Consider the following 22,042-nt stretch of genomic DNA (forward strand, 5'->3'; position numbering starts at 1 on the left):
TTAATTCTAGTATACATGTATTATTATTATGCCTATTATTTAAATCATGTTAGCACATTTCAGTCTCGTGTTTTGGAGTTGCATCTGGATTCCAACCTCCCCCAAAGAATATGGGTGTCCGTCTGGCAGACAGTCTGCAGCCGTGCTCTCTTTTTGTCCCCTAGAATTAGTTGCTTTGACTGGCAGAGAGGAGGCGAATGGGCGGTACGAAGATCTGAGACAATTTACATTCCTGTGGGGGCAAACCGGCTCCAGAGCTCTGCCACTCCCGGCCACAGCCCACCTCCGTCAGACCTTCCGGGTAAAATAAAATCTTCAACATTTGAACATATCATTAGCTACCAGCAGTAGGCCTCCTACAACGAGTGCTGCCACTGAATATCACTAAACAAACTATACTCAACTGAAGCGAAAATCAAGGCCTATGAATGTGTTGTAATTGGGTTCTTGTTCCAGACTTTACATAAAACATGTTATCATAATGCATATATAAACGAATCAACCAAGAAACAATCACACACACACACACACACACACACACACACACACACACACACACACACACACACACACACACACACGCACGCACGCACGCATGCACGCACACACACACACACACACACAGGGAGAGGACACGTTTACCACAAACTACATCTGGCCTGGAAACAAAATAATGTTGCGAAGCATCTGACCTAAGGATATCAATGCATAATACACAATACACCAATGTTAACATGGTGTGCATGCAACTGAATGCCCGTCTCCTCTGATTTTCCCATGGACCTGACTGTCCTGGCTGAATATAGCCGTAGCAAACAACTAATGCACTTGGGAATGTTCAGCTGAAATCATTGTGCAAAAAATAAAATGGTTTGCTGAACGCTAATCCGAAACCTCGACGTAGTGCACGTGGTCCCATAATTACACTGCCAGTGCTCGAGAACTCTACGTTTGATTTTCATATTACTGTTTATGCCCCCTCCGCCCCCCATCCCCCAACACACACACACACACACACACACACACACACACACACACACACACACACACACACACACACACACACACACGCACGCGCACACGCACGCACACACGCACCATGCCATTATATCAAGAGCCCCGTTAAATTCCAACTGAACATGTTCCACTCCGCTACAAATCGAGTCTAAATAATGACAGTTAGCTTTACTGGACAGCTTCAACCGTAACACTCAAAAATAATTATACTCCAGGATTAGGCCTCCATTATCATAATCTGGACATTGACAATTATCTATAATTTGCAAAGATGCGCTTGCTTCTTGATTGCAGAATGCTTTTTTTCTAGCTCACCATCACTAAACAGTGACAGTAATAACAGCTAATTTTGCAGGCAATATATAAGAGGTACCGGGGTGTTCAAGCACTTTCACACCTGGATATGCTTACTCAACCACGAGCACTAGAACCGTGTACTGTTGCAGACAGTGTTCCCATTCGAAGTCCAACCTTTTTGACCACTGCTAATACTATTGTAGGCTAAAGAATCATATGAAGGTAAGGCGGTTTTTTCTCTGTGAATCACTTGATGAAAGATTGTTGGATACTTTCGTTTTAGAATTTTTAAATACCGATTGCATTTGTTTTGTATAGCCTAGGCTAAAGGCTTTAACCTACCTTATTTTAGGTTATTAAGGTTATAAATAACCCATGTCTTACGCGCTAAATAAAACAACGAAAATTGATCAAATCTGAGAAACATGCATTCAACACTAGCCCGTAAATATTGACTTTGACTTTCATTCTAGCCTACGTATTTGTCAGGCGTTCTTGATTGCAATTGATTATGAAATCTGAGTTGGCAAAGGCTCTCTTTGCATATAGGCATATGGAAATAACATTGTCTCGTTGTTATTTCCATAAGCCTATATGCAAAGAGAACCTTTTCCAATTCAGATGTCATAATCAATTGCAATCAAGAAGCCAAACGGATCAAATATGATCAGGTTATCCTGGAACATATTGCATCAATCTTTATCTTGGCCAGAAAACCACACAGTAGTGTTGTCATCTCCCTCCCTCCCTCCCTTACCCCCCCCCCCCCCCCTTTCTAGCTCTAGTTCTGATTTTCTCATTGTGTCTTCTGTTCCCTCTGTCACTTCCAGCCGCTTTATATCTGAGCTCTATATTTTTGTTCATATAATATGAATCAATTGAGTTACATAATATTAAACCTGTGCATTGTTTGAGCCTTTTCACAGTTCTGATGCATATTGACTCTTCCTATTGCAACGACGTTCAAAATAGCCTTTAAAATGCATGACAGATTTATGACGATATAAGCTTATTTATTGTAAAAGCTAGTGATTTGAGGGCAGTCCTTTGGGTGTGAAAATACTTTGGTAGAAGAAATTCCGCACACCACGCACTTTTCTGCTTTACGAGTTATTCTCGGTAAATATAGGAACTTTTTAAGTGAAAGGTTGTTTACGAGAGTTTGGGCAATAAATCAGACTATATATATATATATATATTTGCAAATATAGGCATATAGATATGGTGGTGATAGGGCCTGTAGGTTTTAGTTAAGTGGGGCCCAGGTAAACTGTGTGCCAGTGGGGCATCCACGATTTGACAGCTGCAGACACTTTCACATTCTTCTTTTGAACATTGTAATTTCAGATAATATCCCAAACGTTCACTGCTCTCAGCAATTTGTGTATGAATAACCTAATAATTTCCATCTTTTGTTCCGTCTGTGCTACCTCAAATCCAAATAAAGATGCCTTTTAGTATTAAAAGTGGTAGAAAATTACAGGTAATTATCTTTGACGGTAAAAACGTTGTAATCAGCGGGCTTGCATCAAAAATTACCCTAATTATGCCTGCATTTATGAGAATGGAAAAAAAGCCTCACTTGGATAAAACACATAAATTGTCCCAAATATCTCCTTCATATTGAACGGAACTGCAGCTGGATGCTTTGTTCAAGATCGATCCTGTGGAGCTTGGCATTTAGCGTCTTGCATTAGGACAGGCAGAGAGGAGAAAAACATTTTGTCAATACTTCTAATAATTGAGGCAGAAAATCACAAGATTAACTGGACATGGAGCGACCATCTTTTGCGGGATAAATTGATAAAGCGGGAACAGGGTAAGTTCATTTCCTCAAGTGTTGTTTAATGTATTTGACTATAGGCTATTTTGTTCGTTTGCAGTGCATTGGACATTTATATTTTATGAAGAGGAAACATAGTGTTATGATGGATAGCCTGTAATATTTGAATGAATAACCTATGGGACCTACATTTTAGAACGTCCATAGGACCTCGACAAGGAATGGCTCATCAGTCATGTATGATATATATCAATCATGTTATCTTTCAGTACAAAACACGAAACTTTGTTTTAACTCAAGGTTTACTCCATTTATGAAAGACAAAACATAAAAAGTGTATGTACAACTAAAATTGATGAATATATATACAGAGAGAATGCTTTGTTTTGCATGTTCGAGAAAAACACTCAGTCAAAGTGAAGTTTAGATTTCAACAATATAAGATGGCATAATGTTCAACCCGCAAGTGTAGTCCATTCCGTGCCCAAGTGTTGGGCTAAATGTCAGTGATAGCCTATATTTGGTATATTGACAGTCAGATGTTGACATGAATGAAAGCATAACAAAGGCAATCCCACTGAACAGTCATTGGTATGTTAATACGGTTAGTTCCTTTATCGTGTGTCACATCACAGAGACTTTGTCCCCAAGTAGCCTTCACAAGCAGCCGACCCTTTCGCCAAGGAATCTCTCTGTTCGATCGGGACAACACTTTTGTCTCGAGGCTGATGGAAATCAATTGTGCAGGTAAAACTATGAAGGTTCGAAAGTCTCGAGTCAGGCCTCGGGCCTCCCCGCCCTTTGCGCAGTCTATCTCTGCATTGTCTCTTGATGTGGGGAGGAGTACCAGTGAGAATAACCCGGCATGTAGCCGTTGGCCGCCATGTTTACTCCTTTGCTGGACGCTGAAACGTCCCATATGGGAGGAATTGCTGGAGAGCGGGGAGACAGGCCGATGGAACTAGGCATAGTAGGGTCGCTCTCGTGCGGGTTGCCACCTGCCTTCAGCAGCTTCTTGAACTTTGACCTTTTATTCTGGAACCATATCTTTACCTGCACGAGATAACAGGAAGGCAACGGAAGACCAGATAACAGATAATGTTACAATCATTAATATATGTATTCATTGACATGTTAATAAATAGGCTTATAGACCAATATAAATGTTTAATATTATTAGAACATCTACAATATATTATTACAATGCAACACAACACCCAATTGTTGGTTAGTAATAATAATAATACATGCTAATAATATGCCTAATAATAATACGAGTAATACATGATAATAAATGGCTAATTATAATACCATAATGTATACCCTTCTGTATAATCATTCCTGAGGTTGAAAATACCTGTGTCTGTGTTAGTCCGAGAGATGCAGCCAACTCAGCGCGTTCTGGCAGGGCGAGGTATTGTGTTTGCTGAAAACGATGATTTAAAGCTTGAAGCTGCAAACTAGAATAAATCGTCCGAGGTTTGCGAATCTTCTTGCCTTTCCCGTTGAAACGAATTTCTCCGTTTTCAATGACTGTTGTTTTTTGCTGCTCTGCAACAAAAAAGAGCAATGTTAGTCCACTACATAACACCAAAAATATTACACAACAAATTAAGAATCCCCAAATCATGTTTTTTCATTTCGTAGATTATAATAGGTTCCAATTTAAATGGCTAAATAGGCCTATATAATAAGGAAAATATGATACATTTAGTTATATTAAATCCAGACCACTCATACATATTCACATGTCACATTTGCTCAATCTGATTGTAATCATCCTTGAATCCTCTGTCATATTTAGGATATTGCTCATAATGACATGTCAATTAAATGCTAATTACAACTTTCAAAGCGAGTAGACCGCCTAATTCCAAGAATAATTCGTGAGGATTCCTCTTTTGTCATTATACCCCGTGCAAAGCATGGCCATAGAATGGAATCTGGGGGAGTGTTCTAAAGCAAGAGACACCATGAAATAAACATCGATGTAGAAACAAAACCGAGTCAACAGATAACATGTAATTCAGACACAATTTCAAAATTAATTCGAAATTCAATGATCTGCTGGACGTTTATTTGGCTTTATCTCGTTTTTGACCGATTTGATAAGAAATAAATAAGCATTCGCATTTGTATCGCTGTTCATGAAAACGACATACAGCATATTTCGCTACGGTACTCCTACGTCAGTAGGAGGAAAGCGTCTTACCTGTGCCGTCTAACCTTGCCTGGCCGCCAGATGTGTTATTGTGGTAGGACGGCAGGTACGGGCTGTGGTGGGGGTGGCTCACGTAGGAGTACGGTAGCGACCTGTTGTAGGAATTGGTGCCGGAGTACGAAGAGTTATCGTGCTGATGGTGAGCTGGGTGCGACCCGGAATGGAGACAGTGCAGCGGGTAGTGGCTGGCGGCCATCGACGGAGAGCTCTGTTGTGAGTGAGACTGCTGACCAAACTCCATGAAAGCTGACTTTGACGAGTCTTGAGCCTCCAGACCGTCAGCCATCGTAGTCATGGTCATCATCAAATTTTCTACCTTGAGAGCACTCACCCCCTCTCTCAAGTCCAAATGGGTTTTCTCGCTGTGTTGTTGTCTCTCTCTCCTCAACGGACAGATATTGTCCCATTAACACCTGAATTTCTCAGTTTCTTCGATTTTTTTTCCTCCTCTGATTTTCTCGCTCGGTATGGCGCAAAGTGGGCATAAGTTAAGGCAGAGATTTAAGGTGGATTCTGTTAAAATTGAGTCCTTGCTTCCAGACTTGATGCAGACACTACAAGTAAAATGGTTTGTCTCCAAAGGGCAGCGCCTTCCGATTGGTCATTCAACCCAACGTCATCAGTTGTGTGCTTCACGGAGACTTCAGCGCAAGTTAACCCACCTTACCAACTCCCACCGCAGCCACAACTAGGATAACCTAATTCCGACAGACAATAGTCAAACGCAAGAAGCTTGTATAATAATTATAGAAGCCCTTTGGAATAGTCAATTTGTTTAAGGATTAATCCACAACCCAAAATTACGCACAGCCCACGGTTTGATTTAGCCTAACGAACGAATATAATTTTGAACACACCATATCACCACCCTGGAAATATACTGACACAATTTCCATACTGTCGTAATGATTAGGTTATTCAAAGAAAATGACATGCAACAAATCAACAAGATGACAACAACAATGCAGTCCTATTGCAGGAACAGTGGCTGTCGTGGTTAACCGATTGTATCCTTTATTCAGTAGGCCTACACGCTTAAAAAAAGGGTTTGGATAGAACCAAAACGGATTCTATTCCTTGCTTCATATATGTCACCCCTAAATGTTCGATATAGAACCTCATGTGTTCTTCTTCACTGAACCAAAATTGGTTCCACATAGAACCCTTGGATTCCATATAGGGTTCTATATGGAACCAATTTCGGTTCTATATATAACCTAAAGGGGTGCCATATATGAAGCAAGCATAGAACCTTTTGTGGGTTCAATTCAGATACTTTATTTCTAAGAGTGTATAAAATACATGCAAATTATACAGTTTGCGGTTTGGCAAAATCTTTTGCAATATAAACCATCAATGCAAATGCAATAAAACGGTCTTTAAATTTACTTTCACATAGGCACATTATTTATTTTTCCATTATCGTCAACACGTTTTTTCCCAAAGTGTGGCATTAATTTATTTCAAAATGGTGATGAAAAAGCAATTATTGTCGCAATCATTTAAAACCAAAACCTCTTTGATTAAACACCACACATCATTCAAATTGGAGCTATAAAATTAAGAACAATTCGCCTGTAATGATTATGGACTGGGTTTATTTTGGGAAGGTGGAATAAAACTGTATATAGCATAAATTATCCCCTAATTATACGCCAGTGTCGCCCTCAATTATCCTCTTATCAAAAATGGTTGTCTAAATGCAGCGTTTAGTTTCAATTTTCTCCATTTCTATAACAAGAACTTGGTACCTTGCTATTATTGCCAGGCTTGTTATTTACTTTGTGGCATTTAAAAAGTGCACAACCCAGCCGGATAATCATTTTCCAGCAGTGGACCAAGCGAGAAGCACAGAGACAGTTGGTAGATATGAAATATATGAAATGCCTTTTGATATTGGATTTTAAACCAAGGCCTTCATTAAAAAACCGAGACGTTTTAGGATACCTCTATATGGACATCATATAGGTAAGAGACCCCAGAGAAAGACATGTCTTCTGCATGATAGATTTGACACTTTTTTCGTATTTTTCTTGGTAAAGGCTATATGGGAATTTATGTATTTATTCAGATAAATTAAATCAGGTAGGAATCAATACAATTCTTAGTAACGTAAATAAGGGAATTAGAACAGGCTTTACCTGAGATATAACAGCCTAGACGTCGCCATCCCTGAATGCCTCATCCCGAGTTTCACCTCAACACGCAGGACAGAAACCAGATCCATACCTTATCTAATCGGATTTGAATGGCACAAGCCAAACATTGAGGGGCTTCCCCGTGCTGTTGCTTCACTATCTCGGTACTTTATTAGTTAAGACATTACAATTCATTACCTTTTGGAGAGACCGAAGCATCACCTACCTACCGTGACAGTTGTATGACTTCCGAACATGTTTTCTGTGAAATGTGGAAATGTAACGTATAGTGTGTCCCGCAGGCGTGATAGGAAGCTGTACACCAGTAGAGATTATTGAGCTGATGAAAATAATGAAAGATCACTGGATTTTTTTGCTTTAAATGGTCTGAGGACACAGTGTGATGATGGACGTAGGCTATAGTTTTTTTGGGGGGAAACATAACATTTCAAATATGATGATGTGGTGCAATTATATTTCTAAGTAGTAAGCTATACATTTAATGTACACAATTGCTATAATCATCATTGTTTTCAGATTAAGTATATATGCTTATATTGATGCTGAACAATTTCATAAAGTATACATACATACATTCATACAGTACCAGTCAAAAGTTTGGACACACCTATTAATTCAAGATTTTTTCTTTATTTTTACAATTTTCTACTTTGTAGAATAATATTGAAGACATCATAACTCTGACATAGCACATATGAAATCATGCATTAACTAAAAAAGTGTTAAAAAAATCAAAATATATTTTAGATTCTTCAAAGTAGCCACCCTTTGCCATGATGGCAGCTTTGCACACTCTTGGCATTCTCTTAACCAGCTTCACCTGTAATGCTATTCCAACAGTCTTGAAGGATTTCAAACATATGCTGAGCACTTGTTGGCTGCTTTTCCTTCACTCTGCGGTCCAACTCCTACCAAACCATCTCAACTGGGTTGTGGTTGGGTTATTGTGGAGGCCAGGTCAGCTGATGCAAGAGTCCATCATTCTCCTATTTGGTCACAGCCTGAAGGTGTGTTGAGTCATTGTCCTGTTGAAAAATAAATGATAGTCCCACTAAGCGCAAACCAGATGGGATGGCGTATTGCTGCAGAATGCTGTGGATACCATGCTGGTTAAGTGTGCCTTGAATTCTAAATAAATCACCAGCAAAGCTCCCCCACACCATCACACCTGCTCCTCCATGCTTCACGTTGGGAACCACACATATGCAGATCATCCGTTCACATACTCTGCGTCTCACAAAGACACGGCAGTTGGAATCAAATTTGGATTCATCAGACCAAAGGACAGATTCCCACAAGTCTAATGTCCATTGCTCGTGTTTCTTGGCCCAATAAAATGTATTCTTATTATTAGTGTCCTTTAGTAGTGGTTTCTTTTCAGCAATTCAGCCTGATTCAGCAAGTCTCCTCTGAAAAGTTGATGTTGAGATGTGTCTATTACTTGAACTCTGTGAAGCATTTATTTGGGCTGCAATCTGAGGCCGGTAACTCTAATGAACTTATCCTCTGCAGCAGAGGTAACTCTGGGTCTTCCTTTCCTGTGGCGGTCCTCGCTTTCCCGATTTTTGGGACTGTACTTGAAGAAACATTCAAAGTTCTTGAAATGTTCTGGATTGTCTTAAAGTATTGATGGACTGTCATTTCACTTTGCTTGTTTGAGCTGTTCTCGCCATAATATGGACTTGGTATTTAACCAAATAGGGCTATCTTCTGTATACCACACCTACCTTGTCACAACACAACATATTGGCTCAAAGCATTAAGAAGGAAAGAAATTCCACAAATAAACTTTTAACAAGGCACTCCTGTTCATGAAGCTGGTTGAGAGAATTGGTTGAGAGAATGCCAAGAGTGTGCAAAGATGCCATCAAGGCAAAGGGTGGCTACTTCAAAACATCTAAAATCTAAAATATATTTTGATTTGTTTAACACTTTTTTGGTTACTAGATGATTCCACATGCGTTATATCTGATGTCTTCACTATTATTCTACAATGTAGAAAATAGTCAAATAAAGAAAAACCCATGAATGAGTAGGTGTGTCCAAACCTTTGACTGGTACTGTACATACATACACAGCTAGATCACCTGTGATACAAGTCAGTATTCGACGTCCATCCATGTCTTACGACCTCGGGCGATGACGTGGAACCCGGCCACTAGGGGCAACAGTGAGTGCTGTCACCTTCAAGTAGGGTTCTGTTTTGCTAGGGCCTTGTGAACGGGGATGGTGGATGGGCACAAGCATCTGCCTCTGATTCCAACATTTTGAGTCAATGCCTAAGCTTCAAATAAAACACTTCGAAATTTGACATTTGGAACAAATTTGAAATTTGAGAAACATGGATGAATTTCTAATTCTGACATGAGACTGTGAGAGCACACATACATTCATACGTACATAGCTACATACACACATACAAACATGTACAAAATACATAGGCCTAGTTACATATGTTGCTCTCTTTTCAATACCTAAATGTCTATAGATATTTCTATTTTGGGGCCTAATTCAGGGGAGATTATGCCTCAAATTGACCAAATGTTTATATTATAATGATCAAATGGCAGTTATGAAAAACTATTTTAGCTTTGGCCTGAGTAGTAGGTGATTGACCTTCAGCTTGAAATCAATGGTTGTGATGATTTGCAGAAGTGGTCTTTAATTCAAGCTGTCCTACAAATGGTAATAGATCATTCTCTAAAATCACTCAAACGTCAAACCACTGGGAATAGGCATGGATTCCTAAACTGGAACTGCATGGGCTATGAGTTACTTGCACAAAAAGTCTGCCTTTTAGAAAAACATAATGCACAATATGAATAGCCTATACAACACATTTTAAAATAAATACTATAGCCTACTAATAATGATAATAATACTACAAATATTAATACTACTACTAAGACTAATAATAATGATAACAGTGGTTACTATCAACAATTATTACTGAGGTAAAGGCCTATTGCCTTATAAGTCTCTTCGAAAAGGAACTGTGTGTTTGTGAATGCGTGCATGTGTGTATGACTATGGCTGCCTGTCTTTATGCTAGCCTGTCGCATCTGTGTGTGTCTGCGTGTGTGTGTGTCTGTATGTCTTTGTGTCACATGTGTTTGTGACGATTTTCTCTGTGTTGAACATATCGACATATGTTTAATCGTAATTGAGCGTTAACATGTAGCCCGCAGAAAACACATTCATATCTCTGCAGAGTCACCTCCTTGATTGTAGAGCTCTGTTTTCATAAACATTTGGGACGTGGGGACTTGCCAGTCTAGTCCAGCAGAAGCATTTAAAAGTGTCTCTCTTCTCCAGAACTCAAACCCATAGTCTCTTCACAGACTTACAGGCGTCGATGGATTTCCACCGCTACTTTGTGAAGGAAGTGGCGAGGGGAAAGCGAACGCAGATAGATAACACACGCAGGCAGCTGTCTAAAATGGGTCACCGAAACACAGCTGTCTAACAACTGTAATATCAATCAGAAGGGGTGCAATGAGCATCCGCAGTCCCCCAAACATCACCAGACGGCGTTCCTTGTTTGCTCATGGCAGAGCTAGGCTAACCCTTCACCAAACCAAACCAAACCTACGCACTTTTACGCACAACGACTCTAAAAGCTTGGAACGTAAATCATCCAGGCATCCATATAGACTATACAGTATTACGGTCACAATAACAAAACATTGCTGTTTATTTACATGTTAAAATGAATAGGCTACACCAGGGATGGGCAGATGGCGGTGAAGGCCCTCGGATCAACCCCTCAGCCAAAAAAGCTATAAATGTTCCTCTCCACCCAGTATAATTGCACGAAATGAACTCTAAAAGTTAAAAATGTGCATGAAATTAATTATACAATTGCTTTGCTATATATTCTCTCCGCTCCATGGAAAAATGTGTAGAATTGCCGCAAACTAGAGTTAAAACAGCAACATTTTTCTACACTTGGCAAAATGTGTAGATATGCATGAAATTAGCCCTACAACTTAAATATTTCGGGCAACTGCGGCCCCTCATGAGTTCAGATATTTTTGTGTCCTCCAACCCCATCAAAGTTGCCCATCCCTGTGTTACACTCACTGATCTGACTCATTTCAATTGAAGCCAAGGGATCTTTCTCAATCATCAGAATCATATAATACAAGGAAGACTCAACCCAAACATTACGATTTCTATAAGAGCATAACAGCAGGATAGGTAGTTGAAGGTGTAGGCTACAACTAGGGACTGACTGGCAATTAGTGTGGTCGAAAAAAACTCGTTTTGGCCTCAATTATTAAACGTTAACAAGGAGCTGCACCATTACCCTCTATAGTCAAATTGATTTTATTCAACACAGTCCAAACTACTGCACTTAAAGGTGACTCACACACACAAACCACATTTTTTAATTAAGCTCGCCTGTTTCTTCTTCTCGCCATCTCTGGAAACACTCGATGTTTACTTTTTTTAATGATTACTCCGTTGACTGAAACAGCCTGAAGCTAAGACCGATCTTTGGAAACGAACGAATAACTAAGAAACACCATTAAAGCGATTTTCTGATAATTTTCTCCAAATTGTGAATGACCGAAACACTCAGAATACATTGTTTTGTTGAGGTTATTCATGGTCAATATGAGAAAGTGGTCACTACATGAACACCATTTGTTAGGTGCCAACCCAACACCAAACAAACAAGCATTTTTATCTAATTAATTTATTATGAGGTTGACTTTCTCCCTGATGGTTTATATCAAGTGAATGTCTATCTAACAGTAAAAACATAGCCTATACTGAGGATAAACATTTACTTATTGTGATGGTCATATTGGTTATGCAAATACAAACCCATCTCACAATATGGCCTAACGTTATTTGCATAGTGTTTTTTACTGGAAGAGCATAATGAGTCAGGCCTATCACAAATTTACAAATTGGACGATTTATTCCACCAAGATGTCTACGCAGCAATTAATCGTAATTAAGCTGCTGGCTGAGCCGAACACCTTTTATCTTCGACGGGGACAAATAAGAACACTGTGGCTTCCCTCTTGGTGCGTTTTCTCTCTCTCGACTTAATGCGCGGCATTATTAGGTCTGACAGCACACAGCTCGGGTTTGAAGGAGAGGATTTCCCCGAGAGATGACAGACAGGAAGGCCAGCAATCATGTCTTTTTTTTATCAGAATGTACTGTTCGATGCCGTTTATCCCTGATGATAGAAAAGTGTTATGTTGCCAGGACGCTGCTGTCGAAATAGAGGGCAAGAGCAACATTTCCATTTTCCAGTTTGAAAGCCATTAAAATGAATTAGTAAAATGGGAGGAAGAAGTCCTCCTGGTAAACAAAGGGGGACAAACAAAGATCCTTTTCTTGCCGTGAGCCATTTTTTCATTTCGTAATTTTTTCGTTTGCAGCCACAGCGGTAAGGCCTTCGGTTTAACACTTGCAAATCACATATCCTTCTAATATACTTCAAAGGCAATAGCTAAATTATTTTCAAACCTCCTGAAATATAATTGGTGTTATATGTATTTTATCCTCTATATCCATACTGTAAATAGACGTTTCTTTACCATTCTTGAAAAATAGTAAGCATGCATAGCCTACCTAGTATGTGCAACTTAAAAATGTCAACAATAAATGCAAAATATGGACACAATCACGTATAGGCCTGTAGACACTAACTTTTTAAGTAGATACATCATAATATAACTCAGCTGACTGAATGATGAGCAACATCTCAAAACTGCAGCTTCTAGCTTTGGTCTGCATTGGCACAATTTGTCAGATGAAACATGCAGGGGGGGGGGGGGAATCCCATGTGTGCGAAAATCCTAGAAATGTCAATGGTGCCCTAAAAGTCAAGGCTACATTCATAATTTAATTCCTCAATAGTGTTATCACTGTTGTAGTCTACATCCCAAAACAATATATACATATTCACAATTTCACATATATTCACATAGAATTGCTATCGAATACATGATTTGCTATTATTAATATAGGCAAATTATTTTATACATAAGATTACATCAGAATAATTACACTGTATTATGACATTATTACATATGATAGTTGTTAGACCCCGCACACGCACGCACACACGCACACACATTCACATGCACACACACGGACACAGGTGACAAAGCAGAAATCATGTGACAATAACAGGCCTATTTGCATGTAGGCTCCCCGTGTAAACGTTTTCCTGGTTTGAATTTAGGCTAATATGGTACTACAACTGATCATATTTGAAGAACCTTTTAATCCGCGCAGACTACGATACTGCAACTTTGATCTTCAACTATAAAACAAAAAAATCTACATATTCATCTCGGAGATCCTGCGGCGGGGCCTTCCACTGAAGAGGAGTTATTGTGCATATTTGAGTCTGAACAGGCAGGTGGCTATAACTCCAACAGAGTATTCTTATAAAGTTGTCCGCAATGCCATCTCTACTCCAAACTGCGATGTAAATTACAATCACTGGAGTGTATTAATAGTTAATACACTGTGCAGCATGGCTCATGGTGCGAGAGACAATACTTCTATGACAAATCATGGGATGCTAAATTGGGGTCATGAGCTGGTAATTCACGAGATAGATAGATCAGTGCACACTTTGGGGTTTGATAAAGTAAGGTCTGCTGTCCTCATCTCAGAAAATAGAAGTAATTACATTTTTAGTAAATACAAAACAAACGAATGGGTAACAAACGTTGGGAAGAGGGATATGGAAAACTATGAAACGTATTTATGCAATTTAGTTGATGGGGACTGCGATAGTGCACATAAATAAATCAAAATTTCAGTTTTCACATCAGTGTGCTGGAGTTTTTTTTTTAAACAACTAGGCCCAATTCACAGTTGCTGGGCAGGTAAAAAAAACAAACAACAAAAACATTTAAAACCTTTAAATTCTCACTAGAAACTTATCATAATCAGTTTTTCATCATATTCATAATTTAGCTACATTTTGATATGACTGAGTTGCTTGCGCATGCATGTCGGCTGGTGGGTAAAATCCTCTAGCCTGCACCACGCTGTTGTGGGTAAAGTAACCTACATCACGCTGTAACCACTGGAAGGGATAAGTGAACGGATGTAATGTAAAAAACCTCAGACCTAATGATATATGTGGCACACAGTACGGAACATAAACATATTACACTATTCAGTAGAGAGGATAACGGCTAACAGACCGTTATGCAAAATTACTATGAGAATCGCATTTCTGTACATTTTCAGAAAAAAAGAGCCTACAATGCGCTTCTAAAAAGTAAAATAAGGAATATTCCTGTGGTTGAGAAAGGCTGACATTTGAAAAACATCGAAAATGAAAAATATTTCAACAAAATTGAGGGAAATTGAAGTCCTTTATGCAACAGACAGAACAGGAGTTGCACATAGCAGAAAACACAATTCACAATCAAATTTGAGCAAATTGACCTACATTTGCTTAAACAAGAGAACTTGCACTGACTAAAGTGGGAACCATTGAGGAAGTGGCACACACAATGCATTTATGCCTATAACAAAAGGAGCATGTAATTTAAGAGCACAGAGTGACCTGAGGCGGAAAAAAGCTAAGAAAAAAAATTCACACCTGGTCATGTGCACTGTGACTGACAGCCCAACTCATTCACTGGGCTGCCATGGTTCTCATAAAAACCACAATGCAGGAGTTGTCAGATTATATTTCCTAACTATTGTCTACACCGCCCCCTAAAACACCAACCTGAAACTGCATTTTGAACAAGGGGTTTACTCATGGCCAATGTTTTGAAAGCTGAATTAAAGTTACCATAGCTTTGATTGCAAAATGCATTTATTGTTTTCACGCACATTCTAGGAGAAATAGTCTTATTTGTCCATATCCCAATGTTACAGTAAAATACTAAATATACATTTTCCTAAAAGACATAATCCACAACTAAATGGATGGAGGTGACAATACATTAATATACAGCCTAATATTCCTCTTTATAGAGGTGGGTTAATTGGACTAAACATGATCTGGAGAAAATATGTTCAATCGAGTTTAAGGTTTTGTCGTTCATTAACTGAATGAACAACAGAGGCAAAATGCAGTATGAAATAGTTTGGGGAATGGCCTTATCTCCGAGCTCGGAGCCAGATGCTGTTATGGCTGCCTATGAGGGGCAGCTGGCATCGAATCCCCCCGCGCTGGGAGAAAGGAGTTCCAGTGATGGGCCTTAGCTGGTGATGGTGGTGGGGAGGTGGAGGGTAACGTTTCCTGTAATGCAGCAAGTAAGAAAACATGGGTAAATTTGACATATAAATACATTCCAAGATGTATGCCCATTGGTTGACAGAGAGATAGGTGATAATTGCAAAAGTGTGACCATTGGTTAAACAGCAAGTGTGAGGAATGCGCATTATTGTGCCTTGCTTATAGGGTATATAAGGTAATATATGTGAATGACATTCTGCACGTGGCTAATATTGAAAGAGGAAGAGAGACTTGATGCTATGCAGATGATAACGTTTGTAAACACTTAAGTACTTATGTATGCCACAATGCCTGTAGAATAGGAAACTATGTTCATTATATTATGCCTTACTGTATGAAGTTAAAGCGAGCTAGCCATTCTGACCAGCCTTACTGTATGAAGCTAAAGCGAGCTAGCCATTCAGACCAGCCTTACTGTATGAAGCTAAAGCGAGCTAGCCATTCAGACCAGCCTTACTGTATGAAGCTAAAGCGAGCTAGCCATTCAGACCAGCCTTACTGTATGAAGTTAAAGCGAGCTAGCCATTCAGACCAGCCTTACTGTATGAAGCTAAAGCGAGCTAGCCATTCAGACCAGCCTTACTGTATGAAACTAAAGCGAGCTAGCCATTCAGACCAGCCTTACTGTATGAAGTTAAAGCGAGCTAGCCATTCAGACCAGCCTTACTGTATGAAGTTAAAGCGAGCTAGCCATTCAGACCAGCCTTACTGTATGAAGTTAAAGCGAGCTAGCCATTCAGACCAGCCTTACTGTATGAAGCTAAAGCGAGCTAGCCATTCAGACCAGCCTTACTGAATGAAGCTAAAGCGAGTTAGCCATTCAGACCAGCCTTACTGTATGAAGTTAAAGCGAGCTAGCCATTCAGACCAGCCTTACTGAATGAAGCTAAAGCGAGTTAGCCATTCAGACCAGCCTTACTGTATGAAGTTACAGCGAGCTAGCCATACCGACCAGCCTTACTGTATGAAGTTAAAGCGAGCTAGCCATTCCGACCAGCCTTACTGTATGAAGTTAAAGCGAGCTAGCCATTCCAACCAGCCTTACTGTATGAAGTTAAAGCGAGCTAGCCATTCCAACCAGCCTTACTACTGATTGAACCATTATAAACTACATTTGACTTTCGGAGCTCTGGATCACAGAACAAGGAGAGCATTAGTTTTATGGTCACTCTGGAACATAATTTGTATTACTAGCCATGTAATTTAGTTATTAATGCATTGCCTTAGTACCCAAGCTCTTATTTCCATTAGTTCCAACTGCCATTTTCAAGTTGAGGGCTTTAGACTTTTAGACTTCTGGCCATTTGACCCAACTAGCCAATCATTGTGATCAGTGTGCTTTGAAATGCAACAAACCTCACCAAAGGGCTCATTCAAAATACTCAAAAGAGACTGAATGGGTGCTCAACTAAGGACCAAAGACCTTAAATCATGACTACAATTACCCAAAAGTCAATGATGCAACAACAACCAAAAATGACTCATTCACCTCCCTCATATCAAATATTTCAATACTACATACATGTAGCTATGACACCATTGGTCTCCATTGGGTTGAAACATGAGTGGTTGCATTGGATCAACCTGCAAACTAGATACTATCTTGATGCATTCAACAAATTGGTGACCATCTGTCCTTGTATTCAGAGTGGGGTATACTGTATTATATAACCTTTAAAGCTAATACCAGTCCAGATAGATGTAAAGAAAGACAGCCAACTTTTGATATGGAGTAGGATTAAGCTATGTCTAACCACATGTATTAGGGCAGGTTGTTTTTCCTGTCACGTGAGTGCTGTCATCATGATGGCAATCACTTCCAATTGCAGCTTCAATCATGAAATCTTTAGAAGTGAGAGTGTTTTCACATTTTCTTAAATGAATTGACCGTTTTACAAAATAAATATTGAGCACAACTCCACTTGAATTTGAACAAGAACAATGAGGGGTGAAATCGTTACAGGAAATTCAATGATTGAAATGGAACAAAGACATTTTGTTGTTTCAATATCATGACATAAGAAGATAAATGGCAAATACTTCAATCAAATTGTATGATTAACCGTTTGTATTGCATTTCCCTCTCCTCATTGTTGTTTCACCATCTCTCCACTCTCTCTTCTCTCCGTTTCAACCCCGGAATGTTTATAATTAGTTCTACCCCACCACCAGCACCACTGCCTGTCACCCCCCCAACCCTATACCCATCACCCAACCCTCTCTTTTCTCCCATCTCCATCCTATTTATCTTCCAACCACCCCCTCACCCCCCTCTCCATCTCCTCCTCCTCACCTTGCCCCCTCTTTCTCTCTCCCACTCTCACCCAGACCTCCTCGCCCCTCACTCCCTCTCTCGCTCTCTCACTCCATCCCCCACCCTCCCCCACCCCCCCTCTCTCTTGTTGGTTTCCACAGCTGCAGAGAGTGAGGGGAGAGATGACCGACCAGAGAATTGGCCCTTCGGAGAGCGGCGGGCCATCCTGATGCTATTAGGCTCGTGGCTAATAATAGGCGTTTCAATCCGGGAGGAGATCAATCAGGGGGAATCATGGGGAATGTTCGGAGCAGCACTTTTACACATCAGCCCAGATGGATGAAATTACACTTGTCTGTTTTTAGTTGCATTACTCCCAAATTGGTTGTCTACTTTTTTTCTCTCACTTATTCTCTCTCTGCCTCTCCGTCCTTCCTCTCTCTCTTTCTTTCTCCACTCATTCATGTGTCACTGGGCTACTAAAAGGATTCAGGCGCAAAATTCCCTGTCATTTCTGTCTTGTCCTTTGCTTAGCCGCACTCTCTTTCTCGATTCTCTGTCACTTGCATATGGACTTAGCTGACATCACTTGAGGTCTCGTCTTATAGGTTGTTTTACTTCCAGTGATTGGGCTGGGTTAGGTGCAATGTTATTCTTTGTAAAAATGAACATTTTAGTAAAAAATAAAATAATTTGCACAGTGAAAGGATAAGTATTGAATACCTGAATAATGAGTAACAAATATCCTTATTTCGGTGCACATTTGAATGCAATATTGCATCTATTCTACTACCACATATACTTTCAATCTATTTGTGTAGGCCTGTGTAGAATGAAGACAAACTATTTTCAGACATGCTTTTTCTTTTAATAATATTACAGCTCCTGAAATGCATTGAATGTCATATTTAATATTTCAATCTAATTGTATTAAATCTAAATAAATATTTCAGAAAATAATGTGATACTCAGTTCTCTTTACTAAGACTGGGCATGTTGGGGCCGTGTGTTCTGTGGTTCTATACGTGAACAAAGACAACAGTGGGGCAATGGAAGCAGACTCTGAGGACTCTTGACTGGAACAAAGGACAACTCCAAAGGTACTATACATTATGCATACCAATGGTAGAGACATAACAATGAAGATAGACCAATATCAGGTACACACAAAGATGGAGATCTACTGTATATTACTTCCTCTATCCCTGTAGAGGGAGAACAACTCTTGATATTCATGAGAGTGGAAGTATGCGTGCTATGCCATGTGTCATTTCCAGCCTCCCCATACTCCGACCTTTACAGAATGTTCAGTGGCAGCTCGGGGCAGTCAGAGAGGTGAAGTACTGAGGGCTCATTTGAAGGCAGTGCATAACAACTATTTGTGTCACTGATTTCCACCTTTGAACGTTTGACAGCCTGAAATGTTTAGTGTTTACAATAGCTCCCTAGCAACTTGTCTTGAAGTTGACAATTTCCCCGCTGATGTGTCTCTCTCCTTGTCAGCATTTTGATACTGATAACTTAAAGAAACTGTGCCGTTGCTTACTGTATATAAGGGGAAACGATAACTATAGCCTACCATAGTCACACCGGCATGACAATCCCGGTGAGAAGGCACTCCGTAAAGTAACTACCCTAAATAGGCTTGCAGGGGGGACGTTTTCCACCATTAGAAAATCAATAGCGGCCTTCTGTGTCGGGTCTCAATGCCTACAGAGAGAACCCCTGATTTGGAGATGTTCCTCTGTATCTGATTGCACAACACAGAGACAGAGATTTCTGCATCACTGAGAACACTGTCCACAGAAAGGGTCCTTTGACTGAAAGCTTCGGTGACCAGGGGGAGGAAATCATCGCCCTCTCAGAGAGTGTCTCCTTAGCAACAGGGAGAGAATTAACATTGACATCCTGACTTCCAAGCAAAACTAAGCTTCTGCTAGTTGAGATTTCCTTGGTGAGCATAAGAAATTTTCAAAAAGCCGACATAAAAGCCACACATGTCTTCCATTTCTATTGAAATGAGTTTTATCTGTGTTGTGTGCTGGAGTGAATACAGAGAGTCTTAATGTATTTTGCTGGTTTTACTGTGTCTCACATTTCCCCGGCTTTCCTCTGTGACTCCGTGTTTGCCTCCCACTGCGGTAAACACGACGTCGCTATGATAGTGAATGCATTTCAGAGAGCTCAAAACACCACCGCTGGTGAGACGACACTCCTTATCTCACAGACCACACGCACACACGCGTGCGCGCACACACACACGCATGCACTCACACACGACAGCAGCATTTCCCAGGGCCTCTGAGGCATCCTGGTCTCCTACTGTTGCAGGGGCTTATTCTGTCATCACCAGGCAGGAAATAGGGCGTGCGGCCGTCTGCCTGGGGTGAGCTTTGGCAGCGCAGACCAGAAGCGAGCTGTTTTGGTTAATAAAAATGAAGCACAAATTGTGTGTTGCTTGTAGGCCCTATGCAAAGGAAGAACAGCGAGGTGCTTCCTCCCATTAAGATCTAGGCAACCAGGCAGGGAGAATAGTGTGGAAGGTAGCTAAAGTAACTGTGGATACATTAAAAAGTAATGAGGAAACATGGAGAAGAGGGTCAGAGGTCATCGCTTGGCTCCAGAGGCCTGGCGGCGGAAAGCTTTCAACAGCGTTACACGATGGGCTTGTCCTCCTCATTTGAAGTGTGAGGGAGAGATGGAGGTCAACAATGTTACACATAGCAACAGTTGCTAAGACTAGCTATGAGAGAGGCTTATTCAGTTTTTGTAATATTCACAGTTACTGCTATATCACCTGAGGTAGTATGAATAGGTGGATAGAACTAACATGTCTGTTTTGTATATCAATTATCATCACATTCGTGACAATTTCACATAATTTGCTAATTATCATGATATGCCCCAAACTTGAAGACTATGGAGATACTGTTGTTGACTAAGGGTTTGATAATCTAAATCTTAATCTGGATAATGATTTAGCGTATCATGCATGGTAATGAAATGATTAAAACAAAGTGAAACTGATATTTTGAATTTGAGGCATAGGCTTTATGTAAAATAGATCCTGCCAAACATGTAATAATGCTGCACCCCAAAAGAATCTGACATAAAAAGCTAAATCCATACTACCTTTCACTTTCATGGCCTTGGCCCTACACATCCAAACAATCCTACCCACAATCCATCACACAGCGCATAATTGATCTAATTGAGACGCTCAAACCCAATCAAACACAAGCATCATTCAGCAGCACATCCTCCTCAGCATGTGGAGAATCGACAGAGACACACCTAACATCAGTAGGAAGCCAACCCTCCAGTGGCTGATGCCTCCTCCAGCCATCACATGTCATGATGCACTGCTCCAGAAGATGAGGATGAACGTTCTAGAACCACTCAGTCCCTCCTCAGAACCCTCCCTCTGGCATTCAGCTATTGATGAGGCTCTATGGAGTCACCTAATGGAATGCCATGGCAACAACACCTGGTAAGAGTTCATCCAACCAACCCCTTCTCTTCTCCTCCTCCACCCCCCTACTACCCCTCGCCTCCCCCACAGAGATAACTGAAAACGCTGGAACATATTTCCCTGAGACAGAAAGCTTTCCCTGTGAACAAATCATGTGTACGAGTCAGTCTAAATTAAGTGAAGTTTATGAGTTGCGGTCAGAAACATTTTCTCTCTCTCTATTTCTGTCTTTCTCTCTCTTTTTTATGTTCTGCACAAAAACGGCAGCCAACATTTCTTTCCGCCATAGGGTTGGTTAGTTATTATAGAAAGCCATTTCCACCCCCACATTGAATAGTCAATAAAGGGCGGCCGGTAGACCAGTAATCTGCAGCTCTCTGAAGAATGGAACGAGCGCCACCCAGGCCAAAACAAACCTGATGTGTCCCTTTGCCATTTGTCAACCTTGTCTTCTCAATAATATGTTTATTAGCCTTCTGTGCTGAATAAATCTACTGAAGCGTGGTCTGCTGCACTTGTGGTATTAATGAATCAACAAAAGACCCAGAGGAGGGGGAGGGTTCACCCACATCCTATCAGAATCAGATGCTTCATAAA

General features: G+C 40.3%; 1 protein-coding gene across 1 annotated transcript; it reads right to left on the reverse strand.

Moving 5' to 3' along the window:
- Positions 1-3,463: 3,463 nt before the first annotated feature.
- On the reverse strand, positions 3,464-5,634 carry LOC139392103 (homeobox protein Dlx6a-like). The gene is made up of 3 exons (XM_071139822.1): positions 5,310-5,634; positions 4,455-4,648; positions 3,464-4,150 (listed from the first exon to the last, which is right to left on the reverse strand). The coding sequence occupies exons 1-3, from the start codon at positions 5,620-5,622 to the stop codon at positions 3,908-3,910; spliced, it is 750 nt and encodes a 249-aa protein (XP_070995923.1). The 5' UTR covers positions 5,623-5,634; the 3' UTR covers positions 3,464-3,907.
- Positions 5,635-22,042: the final 16,408 nt, after the last annotated feature.

Source organism: Oncorhynchus clarkii, chromosome 32 (genome assembly GCF_045791955.1).
Source record: "Oncorhynchus clarkii lewisi isolate Uvic-CL-2024 chromosome 32, UVic_Ocla_1.0, whole genome shotgun sequence".
In the NCBI taxonomy this organism is placed as follows: Eukaryota; Metazoa; Chordata; class Actinopteri; order Salmoniformes; family Salmonidae; genus Oncorhynchus; species Oncorhynchus clarkii.